The sequence below is a fragment of the Hyaena hyaena genome, unplaced genomic scaffold, assembly GCF_003009895.1.
Source record: "Hyaena hyaena isolate Hyena2069 unplaced genomic scaffold, ASM300989v1 scaffold_98, whole genome shotgun sequence".
NCBI lineage: Eukaryota > Metazoa > Chordata > Mammalia > Carnivora > Hyaenidae > Hyaena > Hyaena hyaena.
In genome coordinates, this window is record NW_024080730.1 from 3,342,475 (window position 1) to 3,363,176 (window position 20,702).

Below are 20,702 nucleotides of genomic sequence, written 5' to 3' on the forward strand. Positions count from 1 at the left end.
GCGGGGCTTGCAGTCAGGTGACTTCTGCCCGGGCGGGGGAGCCGGCGGCGGCGTGCGGGTCTCATTAGCGTCCAGGGTGAGGAGCGGACGGGATGGACGTGTGGTGGGGGGCCCGGTGGTGGTGCGCACTTCCGCTGCTGCTGCTGCTGCGCGCGGCCGGGGTGAGTAGGCCCGGCGGCGGGGAGAGGCCGGGGCGGCGGAGGGGGCGATGGGTCGGGGAGAAGCCGGGGAAGGGTCGGGGGAGGGCGCGGAGGCGCGGGCTTGCCCGGGCATGGCCGTCCTCGGGGGCAGACGCGGAGGCGAGCGCTCAGATTGAGGTGGGGGTGCGGGGGCCGGGGAAGGAGGCGCGGGCGGGGTCGGGGGTGGGGGGGGAGCGGCGAGTGGGGGGGGAGCGGGGGTGGGGGGGAGGCGCGCGCCCGGATTGGGAGTGGCGGCCGTGGNGGGGAGGCGCGCGGTGGGTGGGGGGGAGGCGCGCGGAGAGGTGCGGGGAGACCGCGTGTCTTCCCTCGGGATTGGCGGCGCCCGGCTCTCCGGCCCCGGGGCGTGGTAACCCGCGGCTTCGCCGCATCCCGGCGCCCGGGCGTTGGGGGGCGGGGCGGGGGGGAGCGGGGGGGTGGGAGGCGCGCGGAGAGGTGCGGGGAGACCGCGTGTCTTCCCTCGGGATTGGCGGCGCCCGGCTCTCCGGCCCCGGGGCGTGGTAACCCGCGGCTCCGCCGCATCCCGGCGCCCGGGCGCTGGGGGGCGGGCCACGACTGCGAGTTCCGGGCCTCGGTCGGGGGTGCGGGGCGATCGGCGAGCAGCTGGAGGAGCGCGCCCGGATTGGAAGTGGCGGCCGTGGCGGGGATTCTCGAACTTTCTTTAGTAGGTCCGGCCTGTTAATTCGGTGCAGATCGCCCCGGCCGTGTTTTCTGCCGCCCGGCATTCGCACAGCAGTGGTTTGGTGCCGTCTCTTTCAGGTGTTTCCGAGAAGCGGTCACGCTCGCCTGCCGCAGACTCTGATTTCTGCGCGGGGAGCAGCCTCCGCGCGGCGGGTGCAGCCCGGCGTGCGGCCGGAGACCCCCTGGCGCGCCGGTCAGAACCGGTCAGAACAGGTCAAGGACCGCGGCGGGGAGGCTCGGGCTCTCTGCACCCAGTGCCTTCCTGTAAGCCAGTTTGGCTACAGCGTCGCCGTGTTTCTGCCCTGGAAAGGATGTCTTTTCCGGTGTTGGTGCTTTTATGAAATGCTGGTCGGTGTGTCAGCTGCAGGTCGCTGGTGAAAATCCCGAGTTCAGGCCGGGCTCAGTTTTTCTGCCCGGCGGGCGTTGGTGGCCTGACGCCTTCCCGCCGCGCCCTCACCCTGGGGCTGCCTCTGCCTCCGCGTTTGCCAGGGCTGCGTAGGCCGTGCCCAGGCTTTGCCCCCGAGCACTCCGCCTGCGCTGCGTCGCGGCTGCCCGGCTGCACGTCTCTGTCTGTCACATCTGCCGTCCACACTGGCGGCTAGCCCTTCTCTGCTCGGGACCCTTTGTTCCCAGGTAACGCTGTGTGGCTTAGGACCGCTTTTGACAGCTGAAAAACTATCCAGAGAGCCTTTTCTGTTTCGTTCTTTCGCGTGTGTGTCAGTTTTTCTTTTCTGTTTGTATAGTGGTAGTTCACTTACAGCGTGTTAGTTTCAGGTGTGACGTTTCACGTGTTTACAAAACGATCAAGACGGTGGCTCGTCCCCATGCTGCACCTTCCACCCTGTGCTGGACTTTTCATCCCTGCCACTTCTAACTGGACGATTGTATCTCCTAATCCCTTTCACCAATTTTGCCCATCCCCCTCTCTTCTGGCAACCCCAGTTCTCTGTATGGACGAGTCTGTTTTTGTTTTGTTTCTTCATTTATTTTTTAGGGCCCACATCTCCGTGAAATCCTAAGGCGTTTGTCTGACTTGCGTCACTTAGCGTTAGACACTCTGGGTCCATCCATGTTGTTGCAAATGGCAGGATTTCCTTCCCTTTCATGGATCAGTAATATCCCACTGTGTGTGTGTGTGTGTTTGTGTGTACGTGTACACACCACATCTTCAGTGTCTGTGGATGGACACTGAGTTGTTTCCACATCTTGGCTATTGTAAATCAGGCTGCAGTGAACATGGGGTTGCAGATGTCTTTCTGAATTAGTTTTCATTTTGTTCAGGTAAACACCCAAACACAGAATTGCAGGATTATATGGTAGTTCTACTATTTTTAGTTTTTTGAGGAGCCCGAATCTGCATTCCCCCCAAGCGCGCTCAAGGGCACACCTTTCTCCACATCCTCACCAACATTTGTTATTTCTCACCATTCTGACACGTCAGGACTTTTCACTGTGGTTTTGATTTGCATCTGCCTGATGATGAGCGATGTTGAGCATCTTTTCACGCGCGTGTTGGCTCTCTGTCTCTGTTGGAGGAATGTCTCCTCAAGTCCCCTCTCCATTTCCGTTTGTCTTTTTATTATGGAGTTGCGGGAGTTCTTTACATCTTGGGGATGTCAACTCCTCATTGGATGTATCGTGTGCAGTATCTTCTCCCATTCCGTACATTGCCACTCCATGTGGTTGGTGACACCCTTCCCTGTGTCACAGGAGAGCGCCTTTTATTCCAGTAAACTTGGCCTTGCATCAAAATGTGTGGTTGGGGTTTCTTCAGCATACTTTGCTCCACCGGCTTCTCGTCATACGTGCTGAGACTTTGCTCTTGCGCACGCGCACCTTCTGGAATTAGAGTTAGTGTGCCAGCCTGCCTTCTGGGGTGCAGGGGAAAGGCCTCTCTCCTCCTCCACGCGGCTGCATCATAGCCACTGGGCCCAGTGTTCTCAAGACCCAGTGCCTTTTCACAGCAGGCTGCAGGCTGGGGCCTGGGTGGTTCTGGGGTCTTCGGCAGCCCCTCCCAGAACCTTCCATTCTGTGAGGCTGGGGTCTCCTGGAAATGCTCATGGCAGCTGGGTGGCATGTTCTCGTTTACTTAAATCCTTAGCTTCTTGCAGGCTCGCCGGGGTTTCGTACACTCGGGTGTCCTGGGGGTTCACAAATGCTCGTTGGTTGCAGTTCCCATGTGGCTTTGCGTGTCTAGTGGGAAATTCCCTAAGTATCTCCTGGCACAGAAGTGAAGGGGCTGGAGGGGACTTGGAGCCTGAGGGGAGGGCAGAGAGGAGGGCTGCTGGAGCCAGGAGGGGGACCCCTGCTGGGGGGGAGCACCACGGGGGTGGTGGGCCATGGGGGGGGGAGAATGGGGAACCCTTGGTCAGGTGCTGGAGGGGGTGAGTCGGGCAGTCATCCTGGTGTGAAATTTATGAAGGCACCGACAAAGCTGAGGAAATGGGGTGAATAATATTTTGATGTGATCTTTTTTGAAAAGTGAAAATCTATGCAAAAAATCCTGAAGTAGAAACAAAGACATAATGGGGCCCTGCTCTTGGCCTGAGCCTGCCCACGTTCTTCCTGTCCTCGTATTCCAGCCCGTTCCAGGAAAAACTTTATTCACAAAACCTGGCAGCACTTTGCTGATATCACGTTTTGAAATATTGCATCACGCGGTGTTTTACCTTGATGGCTGACTGTTGGGGGGCGGGTGGCTTACATTCCGCCCCGCCCTTGTCCGGCCCCCGGAGGTCACGCCATGTACTGGGGATCCCCCAGGGCGCCACCACTGTTCCAGCTGGGACCAATCCCTCTCTGTTTGGAGCGGGCGGGGAGTTGGTGCTCTGAGTACCAGATGGGGGTGGCTGGTGGGGTGGCTGGTGGGGTGGCCGCTGCACCGCCTTCATAGGGGCGTGGCTGGGGGCGGGACACAAATTTCCTTTAGTTTTGTTCCCTCTGCTGTGATTGGGCCGGTGCCCACTCAGCCAGGAGCCTCAGCCAGATAGGAAATAGCCTCCGTTAGGTTCTTGACCAGCAGAGTTCCAGAAAGGAAAGCCGCTTTGCTCATGTGAGTTTTGTTTGTTTTCTTCCTTTTTTAAAGTTTTTAATTTTTCAGGTTTCGGTTTGAAATAACTGGAGACTTTTAAAGTGGCGAGTAGGTCACGTGGCTGTACAACAATGTGAACGGGTGTCCTGGACGCTTGTAAACGGGTGGGGGGGGGTGTTAGCACCATAAAAACGGAAAAATGATACTCTCCGAAAAGAATCCTGAAATAAAATAAAATAGCACCGACTCCTGTGGTTGCTGCCCAGACCTGCCAGAGGGTGGCAGGTGCGCCACGATCATAGCGGGGGGTGGGGGAGGGGCTAAGGCAACACCCTTGACTTTGCTGTCCTGCTGGTGCGGGGGGGGGGGGGGAAGGGGGGGCAGAGTGTGTGTCTTCTGTGACCTTCACGCTGTTGAAGGGTCCTGAGCCCTCGTGCCGCCGAACACTCCTTAGGTCGGGTCTGTGGTTTCTGAGTGATTGGGTTGGATTAGAAGGGAAAACCCTGGCCAGGTGGGGTTTGTAAGAGCTATGCCTATAAAAGATAGCAACGTAGCCGGCGGGACGCGGATGGGAGATGGCAGGCTTCCCAGGGGACAGTGAAGTGACCTCAGCACAGCCTGCACCAGAGCCTTGCTGGTGTGTGTGTCTGAGGATGTGCTGTGAGTGGCAGCTCGGGGGGCACAGAGAAATGTCCCAGAGAGGCAGGTTTGCAAATACAGACCTCACAGATCCGTAGGGAACCCCTCCTCTCCCCGCCGTGAGGTCGCTGTGTGCTTCTCTGCGCACGTGTGTTCCGGCAGATGAAGTGTATGCTCTGTCTGTAGCAGCGGCCCCTCTTGATAATGCCCGTCTCCCCTTTCTGATCGAAGGTGGCCCCGGCCCTCAGCGTGGCACCGTGTGACCTAAATGAATACCAGCCGGAAGGCAGCAACCTCTGCTGCCAGATGTGCCCTGCAGGTGAGTCCCAGGGGACCTTCCGGAGCCTGTGGGCTGCCCGAGGTGGGGGGAACCGCGCTGGCTGGCGCGGGTGGACCTCTTCTAGGCAGCTGCCCACCTGCCCCTCCTTGCCCGGGGACTCTCACACGAACTGGGTTGTGGGCTTGTTTCGGTGGGTGAGGCCGGAGCGGGCTGGAGGGAAAGGTGGGCGTGCCTGCCCGGGCTGGGCACCCCCGTCTGCCCTCCTGTCAGGGTGAGTGGATGCCGAGGCAGGGAGGCTCTAGCAGGGCTGGACCAGCACCGCCCTCGCCCGCCACACGTCCGCGGAGCCTTCCGGAGGCTGCTCTGCACTTGCCCCGTAAAGCGGACGGCGGGCCGCAGGCTCCTAGCGCCTGCTCCTCCTGCCCTGTCACCGTCGCAGCGGCCAGGGCTTTTTGGGGACCCTGGTCCGCCCGCGGCCCCCACACCCACGCAGACAGAGGTGCACACATTGTCGGTGCATGTTTGTGGGGCCGCCAGTGTTCTCTGGAAGTCAGCCCGGGCCCCTGGGGGGGCGAGGGGCAGGCACCCAGGCATCGTCGGCCTCTCTGGCCAGCGTGCGGGTCCACAGCCTCTGCTTGTGGGGGCCGGGAATGGCCCGCGAAAGCCAAGGGACGCCAGGTCCCTGACTCCGTGGACACGGGGGGCCAAGTGTCTGTTCAGAATGTTCAGGGAGGTAGTTGGTGAGGGCTGGTCCTCCTCATGGAGAGCCCTCGGGCTGGGTTGGATCTGCTCTGAGCCCCCACCTCACCTCTGCATTCTCCCCTTCATGTAGGCCAGTATGTCTTGGATCACTGCACTGTGAATCACACGGCCCCTGTATGCCAGGTCTGTGAACATGGCACCTTCCTCCCCTTCCGCAGCGGGGAGACCAGTTGCCAGCCCTGTGTCCAGTGCCGGCTGGGTAAGTGGGTTGCAATTGGGCGCCTGTGGGCCTCGCCCTGAGGGAGTTAGCACGGGTGAACTTGTGTTTTTATCATGACGAGGGGTGTGTGTCCTTAAGGAATCCATCCATGCGGTAGCAGGATCTTTGAGATGTGTACCAGCAGCGTATGCAAAAACTGGTCTCAATTCCAACTTATCAGCAACAAGTTATCTTTAGGTGTAATTTTTTTAAAAGCTACCATTTGCGTTAGCCGAGACAAAGAAACTAAGATTCTTTGAGAGAAATCCAGCAGAGGACGTATAAAACGTTTACGTGAACGAATAATGCGGAAATCCAAACTACAGAGAAGTACAAGATGGTAAGAGGGCTCCACGTTGAAAGCTCCGTCTGCTCTCCATGAAACGGTTCTCCGATTTGGTGCATTGCCGGTGACGTTCCCAGCAGGATGTAGTGACTCCTCATGCAGGGTGTGTACTTCGAACATACCATTTTTCATTTAACACACGCAAAAACATCCTCACAAGGACGTTCATGGAATTCGATGAGCGGACCATTGCCGAAACCCTCCAGAGGAGTGGGAAGCGCAGTGGGCTGTCCCGAGTGATCATACTTTGTGGCGACAGAGACAGCGTGATACGCACGAAGGGGAAGACAGCCTCACGGATGCGGAAGGTGGCCTGTGGCCCCATGACCCACCCATCTATAGGAGGAAGGGTGGAATTTCAAACGACCTGTTCTGCAGCTCGCACGAGTGGTTCCTGGTGTGTCGCGGTCCATCGGTGAAAAGTACTACTTTGAGGGGAGGACGGAAGGACCCTTTAGGACCACGGGGCAGTGATGGAACGTCTTACGGGATTTATAAAAACCCTAAACCGTAACCACGAGGTGGGTCACCATGTCTGCATTCGAATTGACCCAACTCCTGTTGGTTGTAAGGCACGAACGTTAAGCCGCGAAGGAGAACCCTGTCTGTGACCCAGCCCACGCGTAATTCACGCCTAGAACAAGTCGATCATAAGGTTTGGAAAAATGAAACGCTTCGAGTGGAGACAGACGTGGTGAAAGAGGTAGGGCACGGAGCACCAGTAAATGTGAAAAGCACTGAAGTGGACGGACGGACAGACGGACAGACGTGCTGTCTCCTGGCAGACGGATGGAGTTCCGCTGTGGGTGCCCAGCGCTCATGGGGACCAAGAACAGCGAGTGCTCATCCCCCAAGGGAGAAGTAGGCGTCCACACACCCTGCACACGGCGTTGGCTGCCCACCCGCCCCACGGCCCCGTCAGACCTGGACCAGCTCTTGGCCGTACGTGCTGAGACATGGGGAGGGTCTGTAGTCACGGAAAGCTGGCAGCAACCCGAGTGTCCGCCCACCCAGGGGTGGGTGTCCGCAGCAGGAGGCCACGGAAGCCGCCTGGCGTGCACGCTGTCTCCCCAAACCCGTCTGGTTTGCGGAAGCACAAGGGCAGAGTGGCGCCATGGAGGATTGGACTTGGCATCGAGCTGCGGGCGTGGCTGTGTTTTATTTCCATCTGTATCTCGACTACTGTTCTTTGACACCAGCGCTGTGGGAGGTTCTGGAAGGGTGGTCATCAGCGTGGCCGCCGCGGTTCCTGTTGGCTGGTGGAGGGGGCCCTCTGTGCCATGCTCTCCCTGAGGTTTTGCTCGCATGGCACACGTGGTAGCTGTGTGCTTTTGTTTGTGGGGCAGACAAGGTGAAAGGTACTGTGTGGGCTGGCTCCGAGGAGCTGGCTCCAGCTGCAGGGTTGAGGGGTGGCTGTTAGCTCCTCTCTGCCCCTGCTTGGAAGGGAGGGTGAGGACAGGTTCCATGCCCTCGACCACGGTTCTGGGCATGGCCCGGTGTGGCAGGGGGTTTCCCCGCCGCCAGTGCTGACCCACAACCCTCTCCCTTCAGGAGATCAAGAGGTCGTGGCCAAGTGTTCTCCCACCAGCAACGAGCAGTGCCGATGCAAAGAGGGGAGCTTCTACTGCAATTCCGTGAACTGCGTGGAGAACTGCCTCCGGTGTACAAGGTCCTGGGGCACAGGCGTGGGCCCGTCCTCCCTCCCAGTATGACAGACCCCAAGCCCCCGCGGTGTTGGAAATGGTCCTGACATACACGTAGCGAGGAGGCCGTAATGGGTAGAGGGTGTGGGAGGGGACCAGTCTCTGAAGCAGAAGCCCAGTGAGGGGGTAGGGAGCCATAGAGTGTTCTGGGGGAAGATCGGTCTAGGCAGGTAGAATGGCAGGATGGCACCCTGTGGCAACGCGGGACGACCGCTGTCCCCTTAGGGGCCCTGTGGCTGCTCTAATGAAGGGCTACAGCTGGGTAGCTTCGGGAAAACCAACAGAGGTGTGTTCTCTCCCAGCTCTGGACACCAGGAGTCTGAAATCCAGGTGCGAGCAGGGCCGTGCTCCCTCCGCAGGCTCTAGGGGAGGATCCTGCTTCACTTCTTCCAGCCTCTGACGTTCCGAGTGCTCCTTGATGCTCCTTCGCTTGCCTTCAGTCTGCTTCTGTCTTTGCGAGGTCACCTTATGCGTTGGGGTCTCGGTGTCTGCACAGCCTCTCTCTGTCCCAGTACGAGTCCTTCCTCCAAGCACCCCGGTCACTGATCCAGGCCCAGTGTAGTCTGGTGCAGTCTCATTGTAACAGGATTATGTGTGCGAAGACCCAGCTTCCTGATGAGGTCATCTTACGAGGTTCTGGGTGGGGCTTGGGGAGGATCTTACGGGGAGACGTTTATGGTGGCAAAGCCATGTAGAAAATAGCTCGTTTCTGGGCCACATTATAAACTAATACGATTCAGGTTCCTGTACCTGGTCGGTCCAAAGTCAGGACAGATTTCTAGGCTCTGGCTTCTCTGGGTTTGCTTGCTTGTCGTGTTCTCCGAGTGCTTCACCTTTGGCTTTCGCCACTTTCTTGGTGGACACAGGGCTCCAGCTGCCGTAGCTGTGCTCCTAGCCACACACAGCTCTGCCCAGGAACAGAGAGGGAGGCTCTTCCCATTTTTGTCACAGAGCACGGGACAGAGCGCTACTCTCCGTGAACCAGTTTGGCCCAGAGAGTCCGGGAGATGCCAGGCAGTGTTTGCCTGAAGGCCGGTGGGCCATTGTGGGAGTTGGGGCGCCTCCCCGGCCCCGGCTGTGAGTGGTGAGAAGGCTGCCCTGTGCCGTGCCCCGGGCAGGGGGAGGTCACGCTCCGGGTTTCTTACTCCTTCAGGTGTCCTGGCGCCATCCTGTTGCCTTGCACCGCCACCAGTGACACGGTTTGTGCAGCAGACCCTGACCCAGGGTGTCCAGGTGAGGAACTGAGCTCGACTCTTGAATCCAGGTCAGCAGACCTTTCCCATAAAGGTACAGAGCAGAGGCTTTGCGGGCCCTGCGGTCTGTTGTCAGGCCTCAGCTCTGCCGCCAAAGAAAAAGCTGGGACAGTAAGTGATCAGGTGGGCGTGGCCGGGTGCCACTAATGTGCTTGCCGGCACAGGCCGTGGGCTGGCTTCCCGCAGGCCATGTTCCTACTCCTCGGTCTCGAGTAAACACTCCTTGGTGACAAGCTGTAGCCTCCCCCGCTTTGCTCCTGGTTGGTGAGACTCAGGCCTACTGCACACTGAGTCACAGGCAGCCTTGTTCTGATTTCTGACCATTGTAGCCGACCCCCGAGCGTCGTGGGGTGAGGGGCGCCAGTTCCTGCGCCGTCGAAAACCCACGTGTAACCCGTGATCCCCACAACAACCTAACTAGGGGTAGCGCGCTGTTGCCTGGAAGCCGTAGCGGTAACCTGAGCAGTGACCGGGTCCCCTTTGCGTATTTTGTCCATAACACATGCTGGGTTTTCACAATATAGTCAACCCGAGTGAAGAAAACGGCAGTGGGGAAACGAAGGGAAAAGACGTTCACAGTATCAGGCTGTGTTCATAGTAACGGTCCACGGACCCTGGCAGTTGGAACCTGTGTTCCTGGGTCTGTATTTAAAACCGTTCGAAGCTCCCACGTTAGGGTAGGACCCCTTTGTGTCGGGAGCCTTTTTACTCCCGCTCAGGGGTCTCCTTATGGCCGAGGCTCTTCATCGAGCAAAGATAAAGTCCCTTTATCACGGTTCCCTGCACGGTTGCTCCCGGGCTCCGTGTGAGGAGCCCCGGCTCCGCTCGAGAGGCTCTCAGGCAACCTGCCAGAAGCTGCACGCTTTTCTGTTCTGACTGTGTTCTGTGATGAGCCTGGGATTGCTGTTCCGCACGCTGAGGGGTTGAGGGATCGAGGGGTCAAGATTTGGTGTGTTTTTCCCACATGTGCACACACGACCCAGGATCCTGTTTTGAAAACACGGTCCCTTCCACCTGCCGCCCGGCGCTGGGTTGTGAGGGCAGCGCCCAACTCCCGCCTGGTCTGGGCCACGCCCACCTTCAGAGCAGGCCTGACCGCAGAGGCCCAGGGTCCCCGGTCCTTCCTTCTGCACCGTCTTCTGTGTGTCGGTTCCCACTGCCCGATCGGCTTGTTGGTTTCCACAAAAGACTTTGATTCCTGTAACATGTACTTTTCAAGGATATTTTTATACCGGGAAAAGAAGGAAAAAGTAGGAAGGGCCCTATCTGAGAATAAAGAACATCTTTGGCACCAGGCGAAGTTTCGCCCCCTTGTCTGTCCTTCCCTGCACCGGCTGCCGACACCCGTGACATCGGGTGGCTGACCGGCCAGGCTCTGGCAGGTGTGACCTGTCCCCCGTGCCTGGGTGCCCCTGAGCGCTGTCAGTGATGTGATCTCACCAGGGTGAGACCAGGACTCCCAAGCGGTCGTGCCAGATGCCTCCCCAGGGTGGACCTACCCTGTCCCTCAGGCCACCGTGGGCGGGCCTTGTTCCAGTCAGGACTGGCCATCCTCCACCTCCTGCTGCGCGCTGTGACCGCTCACACCGGAGCCCCTAGCCCTCTCCTTCCTGCCTCCCGCTGAGCACGTTCAGGAGGGTGACCCATGGGGAGGGCTGGGGGCCTTTGTGTAGCACGTCCCCTGAATGAGGAAAGCGGGCCTGGCCCTCCTGTGCATCCTCTGCTTTGTCTCCTTCTAGAAAACAAATGTGGGTCTGAGTCCCCCCAACAGAATGTGGCTGTTCCCGTCGTCATCGGCATCTTCCTCACCCTCGGCATCGGCATCGCCATCGTTTACTGCTGTAAGAAGAAAGGCAAGTTAGCGTCAGGTCAGTCCTGGAGAAGCCAGGCCAGCAGGAGTTCAGAGGTGGATACTCGGGGTTAAGAGGCTCATGTTGGGGGCTTTTTGTTTATTTGAAAAGAAAAAAGTAAAATGTTTGATTTTGAGAGAGAGAGAGAGCACGAGCGGGGGAGGGGCTGGGAGAGAGAATCTGAAGGCACTCCAGTCTCGGAGCTGTCGGCACAGAGCCCGACACGGGGCTTGAACCCACAAACCGTGAGATTGTGACCTGAGCCAAAGTTGGATGCTTCACTGACTGAGCCCCCCCGGGGTCGCTGGAGCTGACTGTTTCCTTGAAGCCCGGCTCTGCTCCCTCTTGTGCCCGTGCTCCTGAGCTGAGGTCTCTGGCAGGGGGTGCCACCCGCTGCCCGCTCCCCAGCACACGGGTCTTGAGGACAGAATCTCGGGTCATCCGGCTGGAGATGCTGTATCTGGGGTGCTGTGTCCGCAAGGGGCTCCTGGCGGGAGGCGGGGGCGCCCACGAGCTGGCAGAGCCCCCCCAGGGCCGCTCACGTCCTGTGTCGTTCCCAGGTGTGCGGGTTTCTTACCAGCCGCTCGTCAGACTCTTGAAGGGTAAGTACTTGTTCTCGTCAGCTCAGGACATTCCTTTCCTCCCAGAAGTCACTGTCACCGCCGATAGCAACTGTGGTCATTTCTCTTCTTTTTGGTCTTCAGGAAGGTCGGACGGGACAGGCAGCCTTGTGAGTATCGCCCTGGGGTTTCTCTGAGGGTAGCGTCAGGCCTCGGTGGCAGCAGAGTCGCAGAAGATGCCCCGAGGTGGGGGGGGAGGCAGGGGGGACACGCAGCCGCCCCCTTCCCAGCTGCAGCTGCTCCTCCTCCTGCGGTGGCGTCTGCACGTGCGTCCTGGGGCTGCAGGTCACCACACGTCCGGAGCTCGTCACCTCCACGTCTGCGGCCACGACTGTGGCACTGCGTGTGCGCAGGGCCGGGCCGGCTCTTCCCGACGCTGTCAGGGAGGGGCCTACCTGCTACTCGGGAGGGGCTGGGAACCCTGGTGGCTGGGCGCTGTGTGTGTGTGTGGGGGGGGGTGTGCATCTCAGGGTCTGTGTCCTAATGGGACGTTCCGTCCTGGATTACGGCTTGCGCTAATCCCGTGTCCACCCCCTGAAGTCTGGTCCCATTTACAGGCACCCGGGGTTAGAACCTAGACACACAGCGAATCTCAGAGACGCTGCAGGTTGCGCCCCAGACCGCTGTTGTAGAGCAGGTGTCCCGGTAAAGCCGGGAGAGTTCTATTTATCCCATACCTCGGTCTCTTGGGTGTGTAACAGCCTTGACAACACAGACCGCGCGTAGCTTACTTGAAAAACACTTTGTCGCTAAGCGCTAACCGTCTTCTGAGCTCTCAGCAAGTTGTCCTCGCGGATCGCACATCACCAAATGCGGTCCTAACGAAACAGGTTGAGGTCCGGCAAGAATTGCTAGGGTGTGACAGAGAGACGCGGAGTGAGCAGATGGGGTCGGGACAATGGCGCCCACAGTGTGCTCAAGGCAGGGCCGCCACAAACCTTCGTCTGTAAAGGATCATACTTGTGGGCGCTGGGGGCTCAGTCAGTTAAGCATCCCTTCTGGGTTTCAGCTCAGGTCATGATCTTGCGGTTTCGTGGGTTTGAGCCCCGCATTGGGCTCTGTGCTGACAGCTAGGGGACTGCCCAGGTTCTCTCTCCCCCCCCCCCCTTCCTCTCTCTCTCCTTCACCCCTTCCCTTCCCCCTTCTATGAGATATGCCCGTGTCTTTGGGGAGCACCTTTCAACCCACCACAAGCCTGGGGTGGGGGTCTCGGGACCCCTCCCAAGCAGCTGGTGGCAGAACGGGGAGCTCAACCCATGCGGTGTTCCCTAAAGCTACGTCTCCTGCTTATTCATCAGACAGTTGACCTTTTCTCCTCAGAGCGGTGGCTCGGGAAGCACCCGTTGCCGCAGGCTTCTGTGACCAAGAGAAATGACTTTGTCCTTTAGCCGCGGAACAGCAGTCTGCAGCCTGAGACCGTGCGGCTGGAGATGCCTGAGCGGGCGGGGCCGGTGCCGGGCACAGACACCCAGCCCGCGGAGGAGAGCCTGGCCCTGATGCCCGAGGCCAGGCCCCAGCCACACCCCTCAGGGGAGCCCGAAGAAGGCCCCGAGCTCCAGGCGGGGGTGGTCGGCGGAAGCCCTGCAGCCCCAGAGCAGACGTTGGAAACTGCCGTTCCGGCCACTTCTGCTGCCCCCGCCCCCCCCGCCGCTCCCACTGCTCTGGGGCTCCAGGAAGGGACGCAGGTGTCCCTCTCGCTCAAGAGTTTAGAGGAGGTGAGTGAAGTGTGTGTGTGGGTCCAAATGACGACGAGGCGTGTGCTCAGTGGGCACTCGCTGTGCGCAGAGCTCCACATTAAGCACTAACGCGTGTGCTCTCGCGGCCCCTGCCGGCTCCGGTCCGCAGACTGGCGCCCGAGCACAGGCCGCCCGCCGGCCGCTTCCTGCCGCAGCTGCCCCGGATGGTCTGGTCCAGGCCTCCCCCCGCTGCAGCCGGTGTCTGGCCCCCTCGGGACTCCTCGGCTTGTGCAGGCATCACCCGGCCTCTGCCTCCCGCGGCCCCTCCTCCCGTACGCGTCTGTGTTCAGCGTTCCCCTCTTCCTCCCCGAGGGCCCGCCCTGCTGACCGCGTCCCAACCTTGTCATCCGCAGCGACCCATAGGCATAGGGCAGCCCATAGCAGTCCCCCAACCCACCTGGTGTCCCAAGGGGCTGTGACAGGGAGGGCGGCGCCAAGGCTCTGAGAGGGTCCTTGTCTGGGTACTGCGGCCGGAGGGAAGAGGCCTGGCTCGCCGGTGCCGCACACCAGGGCCTCCTGAGCACCCGCGGGTCTCCCGCTGCTGTGCCTGCCGTGCTACCCGGGTCGTGGGGCCGTGGGAGGGAGGGGCGGGAGGCTCGGGGCGAAGCCGGCACCGCGTCCACCTGTGCTCCCCCTTGGAGCGCAGGCCCCCCCCCCCCCCACGCTCTGCTGCAGGGCTGTGAGGGCCCGTCTAGAGTTGGTGACGCCCGAATAGGGCTTGACCAGCTGAGCAGATAATTGCCGAGTGGCACTGGTGAGGGAGGGGGCTTTTCAGGAAGAGAGCGGCCGCAGCCAGCACTTGGGGGAGGGGCAGGGTCTGTTTCTGAATTCTTCGGGAATCGAGGGGCACAGCCCCATGGAGGAGATCACGGGCCCCTGGTGGCTGTGATGTGGGCGGGGAGGTCGGGAACTTTCCTCCAGAGCCTGGGTTCCTGGGTTGAGTGTCGTTAGGCATCGTTTCCGGGACACAGTCTCTGACTTCAGGTTCTCCGGGGCTTCCGAGGGGAGTCAGGTAGAGAAGTTAGGACCCTGACCCACCTCAGCAGGTGGCCCAGAGGGTCCCTCGGGAAGTGTCACAGGAGCACACCCGTTCTTACCCTGTTTTACGGCTGAGCGGCCACTGGAGGGACGGGTGTCACGTGCCAGGCCAGCAGCGGGTGCGGGCGAGCCAGGGTCTGGAGGTGCGAATGCCCGCAGTAGGTGGCTGGCCCCGAACGGAAGCCTGACCTTCTCGGGAAAGGCCCCTCTCGGGCAGCCGGGCACCTGTGAAGGCCCTGTACTCACCGGCACTGGCCACACTAGGAAACTGCATTCACAGCGTCCTCCCTGCTGGTGTGACCTGGGGCAGGACGGGTCACCGCCAGTGACATGTTTCGGCCGTTCTCCGCCCGCCCGAGCAGGGGCCTCCGTGTCGCAGCAGCAGCAGCACGGAGCTCTCGCTGGGCTCAGGGCGGGCCGTGTCCCGGGAGCTCGAGCCGGGGGCACAAGCGGGCAGTGAGCTCCCTGCCGCCTGTGGGGGGCTCCCCGAAGACAGAGGCGCCCCTGCCCCTCCCCGCACCCCTCCCTGCACGTCGCGGTTCTGCCGTGCACACCACTCCTCCTGAACCCACCTTGTCTTCTCTTCACAGCGCTACAGGACGGAGTATTTCCTCAGCGATAAATCCAGAGAAGGTGCGTGATCTGAATTCCTCACTTGCAGTACCCGTTCGGGCGTCACCTCGTTTGGCCTGAACGGCAGGGCCTCGTGGCTTTGTTTCCGGGAACGCCTGTCTGCGTGAAGCCGCGGGGGACCTTCTGTCGGCTGGCCACGTGCTTTGTCACACCCTTTGATGGCGTCAGGGGAAACAGTGTTCGTCAAACCTGAGTTTTGCGGGGTTCCTCGTACTTTGGTTTTATGACCCAGTCGTGTGTTTAAGAACGAACGGCTGGAGGCAGGAATGGGGACTACAGTCCTGATGAGCCGCCCCCCTCCCCCCCCCGCCTCGGACCCCGCTGCGTTCCAGGGCTTTTTATGTCCCCTTTGCCAACAGCTCTGCCGGATCGCCCCACCTTACGGGTTTAAAAACATGATGGTCTGAACCTCGGGTGACAGACCTTGCCCCAGGTCTCAGGTCCTAGCCAGGGTCCCCAGCTGACACCCGAGGCCCTCCCATCCTGACCCTCTTACAGTCTCTCTGGGTGTCGAGGGAGAGAAGGGCAGCTGGGCTACAGCAGACTGCGTATCCTCACGTGGTTTCCAACCGGCCCCCGACCTTGGCCACCGCCCTCTCCCCCATGCCCCCTCTCCACCCCCCTCCCCCTCCCCCAGGCTCAAGGAATGAGCCTGTAGGCAGGGTGAGCCGCTGTGGCAGAGGTGGCCCAGCCTCCGTCTCCCAGCCCCTGGACCTGATCACTTCTGTGAAACCCCTGAGGTCACACAGGACCTCCCACGTCCTGGGCACGGTGTGCTGGCTGGGGGACGGCGGACACCCCTGCAACCACACTCCTGGGGCTCAGTGCCAGCAGGTGCCACACGGTCCTCCCAGAAATGTCACTGTCGTCCTTTTTCGTTTGGTTTTTCAGTCACTGGGAGGATCGACTGTGAATTTGTAAAGGCGAACTTAGGAAATGATTGGAAGACGTTCATCAGGTTAATCGGTCTGGAGGAAACGGACATTTACAGTTGCGAATGTGAAAATCCAGGCAATGTGGCCGAGCAGCATCATCAGATGCTCTTTACGTGGAGAAAGAAGCTGGGCAAGAAAGCTTCTGTTTTTAGACTCTTGGCGGCCCTCCATAAATTGGAGCTACATATGTATTTGCAGAACATTATAAATAATCTAGTAGCGGAAGGTATTTTAGGAAGGCTTGTAGAAAACCATGAGACCTCAGATTAGAGTGAAATCTCGGGACTGGATTGTGTCTTAGGACTCTAGAAGATTTGTATTTTATTTTTGTTCAGTGTATCTTATTATAAACTTTTTATTTTTTTATTTATTTTTTTAAATTTATTTCTGAGAGAGCGAGTGTGAGCAGGGGAGGGTCAGAGAGAGAGGGAGACACAGAATCGGAAGCAGGCTCCAGGCTCTGAGCTGTCAGCACAGAACCCGACACGGGGCTCGAACCCACAAACCGTGAGATCATGACCTGAGCCAAAGTTAGACACTTAACTGACTGAGCCCCCCAGTTCTCCCTGTTAGGAACTTTTTGAATTCCGGATGGGATATTCTTTGAATAGATTTCTACAGAATGTTTACAGTCGGAGTGGTCAGTTCTACATGCCGAGCACGAGTGTGTCTCTGCCCCGTAAGGGAGTCGCGGGGGCTGCCTAGGGCCTCGTCCTCCTGGGACTCCTGTGCGGCATGGGTTTGTTGCAGGGTGTTCGCTTCTGGCGTTGGGGAGATTCACCATCCTCAGCCCTCTTCCTGGGTGCTGAGGTCCAGAGGGTTTGACTCTCATCCTGCCATGACTGGCTCCTCCGTGTCCAAGCTGCTGCGATGTCCTTGTGATCTCGAAGGGGATCCCTATGTTGACTCCAGAAATAGGTGTGAGCCACTCAGTGACCAGGTACCTGTTCTTGGCGGCTGAGTGGGATCATTGCTGAGGCCTTTAGCTGGAAACCTAGACCTTGGCTTGCCTTTTCAGAAAAAAATATTTTTAGGGGCGCCTGAGTGGCTCAGTGGGTTGAGTGTCCGACTTCAGGTCACACCTTGATCTCCCTCCATATCAGGCTCTACCAACGACTCAGACTCTGGAGCCTGCTTCAGTGTCTGTGTTAGGTTTTGTTCTTTATTTTTTAGTTTTTATTACTGTTTTTAAATGTCTTTATTTTATTTTGAGAGACAGCGAATGAGCAGGGGAGGGGCAGAGAACGAGGGAGACACAGAATCTGAAGCAGGCTCCCGGCCCTGAGTTGTCAGCACAGAGCCCGATGCAGGGCTCGAATCCACAGACTGTGAGATTATGACCTGAGCCGAAGTCGGACATTTAGCCAACTGAGGCACCCAGGCGCTCCTGTTCCTTATTTTTACTTAATAAAATTCTATTTCAAATAGTACTTCCTTCTTTTATTTCCCGGGGGGGTACACAACCTTATGAGTAATATCTTTGGGAGAGAATGTCATGCATGGGAAGGAATGGACCCCAAGGATGTGATTTGCCACAGGGAGGGGCTCTGGAACTGTCAGTGGCCTCAGAATGTGATCTCTACCCTGCCCTCCTCGCTCACCCCAAACCTCACCAGATTAGCCTGCCCATTTCCATCCCTCACCAAGCGTCTTCGACTTCCAGTTCATCGTTAAATACTACAACCACTCAGTCCAGAAACTGAGGTGTCCTCTCAGACAGAGATGGGACACCACCAACTCTCGTCCCCCCTTGCTGCCGTGTCCCAGGGTCTGCTGCTTCCTGTGGCTCCCCCAGGCCTGTCTGCTCACCCTGCTAATCCAGGCCGCCATCCGCTCTTACAGACTGTTGGAAGGCCTCAAGTCGTGCCTTCCTCTGGCTCTTCCTGGGTCTGTTCCGCTAGCACCTGGCGGTTGCAGTGAGTCCTAAAGCACAAACAGCCCTGCCTGGTCCAGTCTAAACCCTTCAGGGGGTCCGTGCCCTTCTTGACTTTGCTTACAAGATGCTTCAAAAAGGTCCAGGCCTTGGGCTGTGCCTTAAGCCCCGCCTCTTGCCAGGGCCGCTCCAGAGCATCTCTGCTAAGGGTCATGTTCTCAGGGGTGTGCTTTCTGCTGGGTTCATTTGCAGGACGGTACCCTCTTCCCACTCATCCTGAATCCCATCTTCTAAGTTTCCTTCGAACTAGTCCTCCATCCAGGCCAGCACATTCCTGTCTCGGGGAGGCGGGAGGTGAGGGGGTGGGGAGGTGGGGGGTAGGGTCCCCGCACCACTTGGTACAATGCTAACTTAAACAGGCACGCATGAAGTCTGTCTTTAAAGCCGGTCTCTCGAGGCAGGACTGCAGTATTCTTCCCCGGCCCCCAGCCCCACACACCTCCGCCAAGCCCCGCGCCCATGCTGGCCCCGGGCCGCCTCAATGGTGCGGACGTGGAACGCGCACCTCCGGGGACGCCCGGGGACCACGTACGCGGTGCGATGACTACAACTCCCAGCATGCCCTGAGACGGCGGCGTCCGGTGTCCGCGGCGGTTGCCTAGCGACCGGGCGTGTCCCGGAAGGTTGCCGGAAACTGGGCGGGACTTCCGGGGCGGTGGTTGCATCAGATTCTGGGAAGCCGGCGCCGCGGCTGCTGGTTTGTAATTCCTACGATGTCGGGTTCCACCGGGGAGCAGGGTGAGTGCGCGCGGGGAGGCAAGCGGGGCGACCCCGGGCCTGAGGGGCGGCTGGTTCCGGGGCGGGCGGAGAGCGACCCCGGGGCGGAGGGGGCGGGCAGGAGGGAGCGACCCCGGGCCGGAGCGAGGCGGGTACCCGGGGAGCGCGGGCGGGGGGCGACTGCTGCCCCGAGGGAGGCGGGTCCCCGAGCTGGGCAGGCGGGACGACCCCCGGCCCGGGCCTGCGCTGTCCGCACTTCGCTGGGACCCGACTTGGCTCCTGGCGGCGCCGCGGCCACCCCCTCCTCCGCCTCCGTGCCCCCTCGGGTGGGGCCCGGGATGACCTCGCCCCCTCCAGCCGCAGCCGCGCTCCGGCGACCGGAAGAGCCCGGGGGTTGTTGCGGTTTGCGCCCAGCCGGGCAGCAACCCGGGGTGGGCGGGAGACGCCGGGGGTACGCGGACGCACACATGAAACGCGTGGGGTTTTACGACGGCTTTCATCTGCGGCTCGGCCCACAGTGGTCATTGGGATCTGCGTGCCCGGAGCGTCATTGCCCCACTTTACTGCCGCCGCGGAGGCTCCGGGAGCAGCTCTGGCTCTGCCCGCCCGGGTCACTGATGTCACCAGCGGGGAGACCTCCCGAGAGCACGGGGTCTTCTCCCACCGCCGCGCAGGCAGCCTGCCGCTGCTGGCAAGACAGAGGCTGTCACCGGGATTCCCAAGTCTGGAGCGAGCTTCCCGCGGGAAGCGTTCTGAGCGTAGCTTGTATGCTCTTGGCTGGGGAAAATTACCTGCCAGTGTGCCAGGCGGCCCACAGTTTGGGCTGCGCAAGGCCTTCTTGGCACCCTGTGCGCCTCTTTGCTCCTGAGGCCTCCGGGGCTCTAAGTGGGGTAACCCACCCACTGTCGGGGCTGCCGTTCCACACTAGCACCCACATACCTGCACGCTGCCTTTCACCCAGCAGGCGTGCCTGGATCCCAGCACTGTCCCCACCTGCCATCGAGGCACACGGCCCTCAGATGTCCACCCAGACTCCTGTAGAACAGCAGCATGCAGAGCCGGTCCGGCTGGGCCAGGGTCACGGCTGGGCCGCTTTCTCACAGCACACAGGGGTGACGCGTGCTGGCTCAGGGGATGTGGCCCCTTAAAGGGAAGGATTTAGAGCAGCTCCTGGCACAAGATCGGTGCTGTGTGTCTGAAACTGGACCTTCTTTCTTGCCTTTTTTCCCCTTAAGTTTAATTTTGAGAGGTGGGGGAAGGGCAGAGAGAGGGGGGAGAAGCCCAAGCACAGGGGGCTTGATCTCACAGAGCACACGGCACTCCATCTCGCAAGCCATGGGGATCATGACCTGAGCTGAAATCGAGTCGGATGCTTAACCGACTGAGCCGCTCAGGCGCCCCCCCTTTATTCTTTTTATTTAATGAAAGCATGGTTTTGATTCATTTGTGAACATAAACGCCATATTGGCTTTTTTTTAAAAAATATTTTTATTTATTTTTGAGAGAGAGATAGAGGCAGCATGAGCAGGAGAGGGTCAGAGAGAGAGGGAGACACAGAATCTGAAGCAGGCTCCAGGCTCTGAGCTGTCAGCACAGAGCCCGACGCGGGGCTCGAACCCACGAACCATGAGATCATGACCTGAGCAGAAGTCGGATGCTTAACCAACTGGGCCACCCAGGCGCCCCACATATTGGCTTTTTAAAAATAGTTTTTATTTATTTTTGGAACAGAGACACAGAGCATGAGTGGGGGAGGGGCAGAGAGAGAGGGAGACACAGAATCTGAAGCAGCTTCAGGCTCTGAGCTGTCAGCACAGAGCCTGACGCGGGGCTCGAACCCACAAACTGTGAGATCATGACCTGAGCCGAAGTTGGACACTTAACCGACTGAGCCAACTAGGCGCCCCTGGCTTTTTCTTTTAATTGCTTTAGAATTTGAGGTTTTTGGAAACTTGGTAGGCATTGGCCAACCCCCAGGATGTCTGGACAGCTGGTAGATTTTTCTAGTCCTGTGCTTTGGGGCAAAACTTCCCAGCCAGTGCTTGGCCCCAGGGCACAGCCCACCTGCTCTTCCTTTACTGTCCCCCCCACCTGTCCCTGGGCTTCCCCCAAAGACAGCAACCTAAGACCCTCATCCTCTGAAGAAACA

General features: G+C 59.5%; 2 protein-coding genes across 5 annotated transcripts in view; both read left to right on the forward strand.

Moving 5' to 3' along the window:
• The first annotated feature begins 48 nt into the window (after positions 1-48).
• On the forward strand, positions 49-16,254 carry LOC120233928 (tumor necrosis factor receptor superfamily member 25-like). Of its 3 annotated transcripts, none has more exons than XM_039235496.1 (11): positions 49-161; positions 4,780-4,867; positions 5,661-5,789; positions 7,687-7,804; positions 8,992-9,071; positions 10,831-10,944; positions 11,502-11,543; positions 11,646-11,671; positions 12,950-13,276; positions 14,926-14,968; positions 15,860-16,254. In XM_039235496.1, exons 1-11 carry the CDS (start codon positions 93-95, stop codon positions 16,171-16,173), a joined length of 1,350 nt encoding a protein of 449 aa, XP_039091427.1. In that variant the 5' UTR covers positions 49-92; the 3' UTR covers positions 16,174-16,254. The 3 variants fall into 3 exon arrangements, with proteins under 3 accessions (XP_039091427.1, XP_039091426.1, XP_039091429.1); XM_039235495.1 differs by having other exon boundaries at positions 50-161; positions 10,831-10,959; XM_039235498.1 differs by lacking the exon at positions 49-161 and adding an exon at positions 3,839-3,930 and having other exon boundaries at positions 10,831-10,959.
• Positions 16,255-18,490: 2,236 nt separating this feature from the next.
• Positions 18,491-20,702, forward strand: part of CARS1 (cysteinyl-tRNA synthetase 1) — a 42,094-nt gene continuing 39,882 nt past the window's right edge. Inside the window, exon 1 of one of the 2 annotated variants that reach the window (XM_039235380.1) lies at positions 18,491-18,574. In XM_039235380.1, the coding sequence (XP_039091311.1) occupies positions 18,550-18,574 (25 nt within the window). In that variant the 5' untranslated portion in view covers positions 18,491-18,549. The remainder of the gene's footprint in view (positions 18,575-20,702) is intronic. The other variant, XM_039235381.1, reaches the window with a different exon arrangement.

Coding starts and splice junctions, on each gene's coding strand:
- LOC120233928 (XM_039235495.1), top strand. CDS start 93: ATGGACGTGTGGTGGGGGGCCCGGTGGTGGTGCGCACTTCCGCTGCTG. Junction 4,868..5,660: donor CTGCCAGATGTGCCCTGCAG/GTGAGTCCCAGG, acceptor CCCTTCATGTAG/GCCAGTATGTCTTGGATCAC. Junction 11,544..11,645: donor GCTCGTCAGACTCTTGAAGG/GTAAGTACTTGT, acceptor TTTGGTCTTCAG/GAAGGTCGGACGGGACAGGC.